Raw genomic sequence first — 7686 nt, 5'->3', positions numbered from 1 at the left:
CACCTCCTGCTGTGTGGCTCAGCTCCTAACAGGCCATGGCCCAGTACTGGTCTGTGACCCAGGGGCTGGGGACCCCTGCTGTGAGTGACAACTTTCCTAACTGCCAACCCCCCCAGGCCACAGTCTTTCTGAGAATCAGGAGTGTGTCTGAGGCCTGGCTGGATCCCATAGCACCTGTTAGGATCAATATAAATTTGTCAAGTCAATGAATGAATGAATGAATGGAGAGGCAGCTGACCCAGTTAAGTCTCCTCTGCTTACAGGCTGTGATTCTGAGTTTCAGGCTAGAAAAGATCTGTGTTCAAAGAAATTGAAGAAAAAACAGCATAACGGAAAGTGCCGTGGACATCAACCCACCTCATTGTACACGCCCAGGTCTTCATGGGGGCTCAGAGGTTGCCAATTCCCATCTCCAGGGTGACCCACAAGGCCTGGCCTGCTTGTGAACAGACCAGGATCTCTGGCTTGTAACATCTAAGATTGTCAACACCATCTCAGCATGGCCCTGAGCTTCCAGACAGAGGTCAGGAATTGACTGCCCCCACTCGATGGCCCAAAACAAACTCCCAGAGACTGGAGGGGGGCAGGCAAGGAGAGGTTCCTGGTGCCAACACTGCTGCCTGAGCCTGGCCCTGCCTCAGTGGAACCCTCCAGAGCCCTGGGCCGGAGCCCATGAGTGACTCTGCTGAGCTCCTCCCAGCTGCTTTCGCCAGCCACAGCTGGCAGCCCCTTGTGCCCTCACTCCTTCCCTCCCTGCCCACTGATTTGGGACCAAAAGATCCAGCAGGTTCCAGTCCCAGCAATGTGGACATCTTCAGGCGCATTCCGAGGTGCATTTCACAGCCCCTCTGAGCCTCGAGTGAGTGAAATACCTTCTCTGTCGGTTTAAAAAGCTTAGGGGCAACAGTTCGGGACCTACAGAGCAGCACGCAATTATGAGATGATGGGTGTTGGTGTCAGATATAATCCTGCAGTAAGACATGGTAGTGGGGAGTGACATTGGCTGAGAGCTGGGTGACCCTGCAGACTGGGGCTGTTGCATGAAAACCTGTTTTCCTGCTGTGGCTACTGCCTCACACCCCAGGAGACACACACAAGTCTTCCTGGGCTGTGCTGGGGCCTGGCTGCTGCCTCCTGAGTGGGCCCCACAGGAGACACAACCAGGGCTTGCTGGTCTGGCCCATGAAAACACTCAGAGGCACCGAGGACAGAGCCACCTGTGCCATACCAGGCATGCATGTTGCGTCAGGATAAGCATCGTCACACCCGAGGTGCTTCTGTTGCCTGAAACTGATCAGAGTGTCCCCTCACGCTCATCGGACTGCTGCAGAGGCTAGAAGCTCAGGAGTCAGACCTCTGGGAACCTGGCAAGGTGCCTTACCTCTCTGTGCCTCTCCTGTGGCCCCCAGCCGCTCCCCTGAGCTGCTGCCGGGAGCTTCAAGGCATCAGAATCTACATAAAGTCTGCCACCTACAGTCAACCAGCTCATGAGTTCACTTGCCTTTAGATCAACCCAAACTTACCCTAGCAGCGTTAAATTTCCCTTTTCCTCCACCAAATCAGAGAAGGAAAATTTTACAAATTGACTTTAATTTCTCGTCAATTCAGGTGACGTTCCTTCAGATTAAAAGCTGAAGATGGAATGAGAGTAGCTGTGTTCAATGCTGTGCGGCAGATGCACACGGCGCGGCTGGCTGCATGCTCCTGGGCAAACACAACTCGTTCCAGGCGCCGAATACGCCGCTCCCACTGTGCAGGCAAAACATAACTAACTCTCACGTCCACATTTCCTTCACCTCACACTCATGGCCTATTTTTCTTCCTTGGAGATATGAATTCACCTTTTGTAGCATCTGCTATAGCGCCTTCTGGAGGCAAACAATAGCCTCTAAAATAAAACCAGGAGTAGGCTTCAGTCTTGCCTTGGAATCCCTCACAGGCAGAAGGGCGCATGGTGACTGCCCCTTGGCTAGGGAAGAATGCATCGCACGTGACCTTAAACTTGGCTAAGTTGCCCTTTATTAACGAAAACATAGAGCTTTCGGTCAATTCCACCACGGAGAACACAAACCAGAGATAAAACCCACACCAAGGGCTATTTCCCAAGCTGGGGAATTTGAGAACACACGGGCAGAGTTCACGCCACACAACTACACTGGGCTCGTCCTTGGGGGGCGTTCACAGGAAGCAATCACGAGCGCCAAGCCATCCACAAGGCAGTGCAGCAGGGCTCCTGGGATCCTTACAGGCATCCAAGCGAGGTACAGAAACCGCCACAGCAGTGGGGATAAGGGGAAAATATTTTCTCTTGCTAAAGAATATCCTTAGTTCTCAACATAAACATGACTACGTATATATTCAGCTTCAAATGAAAAACAAGTTTACAAATCACTACTGGATACTTAAAAATAAACTCTATGTTGCTTTTCTTTTTGGCAGCACCAGCCTAAACTCTGTGGGTTTGCAATATTTCAGAAACTTCAGGTACATTACAGTCTTCTGAGAAAGGCCCAGAACTTCAGAATTCCTGGAGCGGCTGTGAAGAAAGAACATTACTGGCAACAAATATTAAAACAACATTTCAAGAACTCCAAGAATACACTGAGAGGTTTGTAAAGGTGCACATATTTAAGCATTCAAGCTATATCCTAAATCATTTTTCTGTTAACGTATTTATATTTATTTTTGGCTTAGGAAAAACATGTACTTTATTGGCCAATTGTTTTAGCTGTAGACGGATGGATGATTCTACAGCCACACTCCCCTTTCCGGGTGTACATCCGGGGCCTGTGCACATGCGAGGAATCAGGCAACTTTGTTTTTCCCGGTCCCCAAAAAGCTCACCTTTGACACACCCTCTATATGCACAGGAAAACTGCTCTTCTTATTCAGGGTCTCTTTTTGTGGTGGAATTCAGAGAAACTGGGTTGCAACATCTTTTTAGGGAGAGGTTGAGTATGTTTTTTCATTCGAGTGACTCTGCATGCTTAAGGAATCTGAGTCGGTATAAAGGACTAGACCACTGAATTGCGTACAGCGTCCCAGGATGCCTGCAGCCCCAGAGTACAAACTGTAGATGCTCTCGTGGCCTGAATGTGGAATTTTACCCACCAGAAAGCATTACTGGCGCCCAAACTGGCAACTTTAAATAGCTCAATGATATCGGTACCTTCCCCTTTGGTTTCAAAAGCAATCATGACCGAACATTTTCAACGGTGAGGCAAAGCTGACTTGCATACCAAAAAACACCTTTCCAAAAACATTCGATGAGGTAGCTCAGATCAATTATCAAACCCAAGTGACCAAGAAGCTTAATAAATGCTCAGGCATTTTAAAATGCAAATTGCTACAGTGCCTAATAAATGCTCTTTCTTCCCAATTCTTGCAGGTGCATGCAAACGTTGAGGAGGAGCCCCTGCAAAGTGAGGACAGTGAGAGGCTGGGAGTGAATGAAGCTGGCAAGGAGCAGAGAGGAGGGGGCGCCCTGGGGCACCCAACTTAGGCTAAAGTGCGCCTGCCCACCACAGAGCTCAAGTGCAATCAGCTCCAGAGAACAAATACCAAGTAGAACTCAGGGCTCGATGGGCTGAAAAGTGGCCTTGACTCGAGGCGCTAGGGAACCCTCAGCCTGGTGCCTTCACATTGAGATGGAGGCAATCTAAGATACTCCCCTTAAATGCTGAGTTGGTATAAAGTGCTGGCCCACTGGACCAGCTCAGGGCGGTCTCTCACGTTTTCCAGGGCCCCAGAGCCACCCTCCCTCTAGAGGAGTCTGGCCCCTGTTGCCCCCACCACACCACCCTGGGTGGGTTCTGGGAGAGGCCATGCTCTTAGCCACTCGTCCCCTGAGTTCTCACGGTCTGCTCAGAGGCACAGACTGCTCTTTGCTGGGTAGCTTTTCGGAGGTCGAGCTCAAATGCCTTCCATGTGGAGTCTTGGACAAAGGGAAAGGGGGCCACACCAACCCGGGCAGCAATATGAATTCTGTGACTTCCAGCAGTAAGAAAGAGTTCACACACACACAAACATTCATGTGCACAGACACACTTTCACAACATACACACATGTACACACTTAGGTGCACATACCCTCACACAGGCACACACATGCATCCATACACTTAGTCACCCACACACAAGTGCACTCACACACACGCATGTGCACAGAGCAGTGCACAGCCACTGGGCAACATCCCCGGGGGCAGCAAGCTCAGGTGCAGCCAGGGTAGGGGTGGGCGGAGTGCAGGGGCCTGGAGCAGGGCTGGGCAGTGTTGCTTGGGGGAAGGAGCCCTCGCCCCACCTCACCCTGGCTATCTCCCTTTCCTGTCCTCATTGGCCAACACCACCGCACCCCTGCCCAGCCGGGCACACTGAAGACAAGCAGTGGGAAGGAAGGCAGCAGGTCGCTTGCGTTAGGTCTCCGTCGTATAATTATCGTAGGTCAGCGGAGCCAGTGCTGGAAAACTGCTCCACCGCCTGGCGCCGGGCTGGGGCTCCGTGCGCCCTTGCTCCTTATATTTACCCAGAATGTTTTTGGCTTCTTCTGCATCTTGCAAAGGGCTCTCTCCATATTCTTCCTTCAGCCACTGCCGATACTGGAGAGGATGGAAACAAACCCGAAACGTCACACACATGTGCACGTCTGCATCCACGTGGGCTTGCACCTGTGACTTCACCACAGAGATGGTGCCACACATACCCAGGGAAACAAACAGCAGTGGGAAATCAGAGCTCTGTGGTTGGCCAGCCAGGGTCAAGCAAGAGAAGGAACTGCTCCTTCAAGGTGCTGGCCTAGGACATGAAAATAGGCCAGACCAAGGAAATGGTACGTCACCCAAAGGGAGAGAAACAAGCTAGTAGGGGGTACCAGGCACAAGGAGAATGACAAAGGGTAGGCGCCTGTGGCTTCAACAGGTGCACGAGGGATCGTGACGACTCCTGAAGGGGTGCAGTTGGGCGCCCTGGGAGCCGATGTCCTCTGTGGGCCTTTCAACTCCACACGCCATGATGCTGGCTGTGCACGGAAAGACTGTGGGCACCGTTCAGGGGCACCTGCCTGCATCTCTGATGTCCCCTAAGAACTGCTTACCTGATGGACCTCATGCTTCTCAAACTCCTGGAGCTGTCTCTGGAAGCCCACGTTGGGGTTGGCACAGGATCTCCCAGCACGCACGGTGTGCAGGGCATCCTCCCAGCCAAAGTCAGTGACGGTCATGATGTATGCGATCACCAGTGTCACGCTCCTGGAGACCCCGGCCAGGCTGCGGGGCCAAGAGAAGCACACGTGTGAGGGCAGTTTCAGATCTCCGGGTCCATCGCCCAGTCCATGTGGAGCAGGGGACTCTAAGGACCTTGTTCAGAAAGTCTTCCTGCCTTGGATTATATGTGGACAGCAAGCTCGCCACCAGGAAGCCACTCAGCACTCAACGTACCAGCTCCCTATGCTTCCTGGCACTGGAATCGCACGCTTTCTTCCGCTGTTTGAGCTTCTTTTATTGGTTTTCTATGGGGCTGTGGCTCACATGCTCCCTTGCTCCTCAGCCCCTCAAGTCTTTCCCATTTCCCCGGACAAACGACATAACTGAGGCACTCCAAGGAAACGAGGCTTCCAGGGCCTACGCGACAAACCCATTTATAACCTACATTTGTTTAGAATGCTTCATGTTCCTTAAAAGTCGAGTTTTCTCAGCTATATGAGGGCTAGATCTATAATTTTTAAAGCCCATGATGTAGAGAAGCCCTTACCCAATCTTACTTTTGTACTCTTCCTGACATAAATATGCAGAGTACAGAGCAGGCACACTGTGTCCGCAGGGTGGGAGCAAGGCACCCTGCAGGCAGTAACGGTTAGGGTCAGTTACCTGGAGCAGGCTGAGTGAGACCCGTTTTACATGTACATGCAAATGAAGGCGGTCACAGAAAGGCTGTGCTTCATCAGACTTAGAGAGTTCTAGCAACAGGTTAAGATGGGGAAGTTCAGCAAATGTCTCACTTTTAGAAAAGCCTATCTTTAGGTGCACACAACTGTATGAAGTATTAATTCCTAGAATATCAGGCCTACACATATTCAAATATAAATAATAATTTTAAAACCCCACTCTCAAGTAGTGGCTCTTCACCAGGGCTTTAGATTAGAACTACCAGGAGAGATCTTAAAAGACAGATCCTCTGGGGCTGCAACCCTGGAGATTCACCTTCACTAGGAGCCAGGAGAAGCCCAGGAGTGGGAGTTCCAGAATTCCGCTTTAATTGGCTCCAATTGAACCCCCAAGGTATGTTAAAGCCAAACAGAAATGAACGTTAAAATCCTACCATTTGTATTTATTACACTTTCTACTCTTTAAAAAAGTGAGATGAACAATCATGTGATTTCAACAACTGTATGAAACTGCAGACACCATTCTAAAAACAACTCAACTATCTAGTGTGCTCCCTGTCGTCCCTATCGGCCCTCAGAACACATTATAGTTTTCATAGGTGGCTTCTCTGGATGTCATGCACTGGGTCCCTGGGTCCCCTCTGTCCTGGCAGGGCTGCCACCAACCTCAGCAGCAATATTCCCCAGGAGTTATCACTTCACAGTCCTAAAGAGCTTACAGTGTAAGAGGAACTGTTTCGGGGAACGTCAAAAGACTGTTAGGCTTCCAGTTAATTAATAACACACTTCATTCAAGACAGAGAGGGGACATGTCCGGCCTAGCACTTAGACAACAGAGTCTTGGCTCCTGAATTTTGGCTACTGGTTCCCTGAACAAATTAGCCATGTTATTAGCATGATTACGAGTGGTCATAAAAATGCCATCCCACTTTCACTAAGAACTCTCTATGTGGCAGGCACACTGCCAAGCGCTTCAGATGCATCATCCTCGGGTTAAGCGTGATACAGTAGCTTTCTTTTCACTGTGTGTGTGTGTGTGTGTGTGTGTGTGTGTGTCTACACAAAATATAGCAGGATGCAAACAGACAGCCGTCACTAAACTGGGTCATTCTGGTGTCACAGTAGCGCGATACTGAAAATCCACATTTGCAATCAAGTCTCCTGAAGAAAAAACAACAGTGTCTTCAAAAAGCCACTGAGGTTTCAAGGATGAGCCTACAGAATCTGGGTCATCTGTAAGAGGCTGTTCTGATGAAATGCTGGAGGCAAGCCAGCAAAGGGAAGTTTCTGTTGTCCAGTAACCTTCACGGTCCCTACAGAAATCCTAGCAGTGGAAATGGGAAAAAAACAAAAGCAAAACGAGTTAGGGTTCTCCTTCAACAGAAGGAAAGGGCGACTAACACACAGCACTGGACAAACGGAGCACGCGTTTGAAAACACACAGCGCTGGACAAACGGAGCACGCGTTTGAGATTCAGGGTTTACAGAAAACTATTAGGAGGTGAAACCATTATTCATACACGGAAAAACACTTGATAGGAAGCCAAGCCGACCAGAATATGCTAAAGCGCTATTAAGCAAGAGACACACGTACCAGTGTACAAGGCAGCTCTCACCGCGGAGCCGGCACTCATGAATGAATTTAATACTTTCTTTGAAATGTCTTGTCCTGGGAAAAGAAAAAAGGAGAAATGACATCTCTCTACTTTACTCAATATATGATGAAAAGAAAATTCTACCTGAGGCTTCTTTCTTAAAATGTTAATTGATTTTTTTGTATAATTGACACATAATTCTACATATTTATGG

The 7686-nt window shown here is 49.6% G+C and overlaps 1 protein-coding gene across 5 annotated transcripts in view; it reads right to left on the bottom strand.

Annotated features, from left to right (window-relative positions):
- Positions 1-1991: 1991 nt before the first annotated feature.
- DUSP22 (dual specificity phosphatase 22) overlaps positions 1992-7686 on the bottom strand; it is a 58874-nt gene continuing 53179 nt past the window's right edge. For 3 of the 5 annotated variants that reach the window (XM_009450368.4, XM_063812042.1, XM_063812043.1), the window contains 3 exons: positions 7472-7546; positions 5089-5260; positions 1992-4594 (listed from right to left, as the gene is read on the bottom strand). In XM_009450368.4, the coding sequence (XP_009448643.1) occupies positions 4412-4594; positions 5089-5260; positions 7472-7546 (430 nt within the window). In that variant the 3' untranslated portion in view covers positions 1992-4411. The remainder of the gene's footprint in view (positions 4595-5088; positions 5261-7471; positions 7547-7686) is intronic. The other 2 variants (XM_009450369.3, NM_001160051.2) reach the window with 2 other exon arrangements.

This window comes from Pan troglodytes, chromosome 5 (assembly GCF_028858775.2).
Source record: "Pan troglodytes isolate AG18354 chromosome 5, NHGRI_mPanTro3-v2.0_pri, whole genome shotgun sequence".
Taxonomy (NCBI): Eukaryota; Metazoa; Chordata; class Mammalia; order Primates; family Hominidae; genus Pan; species Pan troglodytes.
This window is presented reverse-complemented; position numbering and strand designations above follow the sequence as displayed.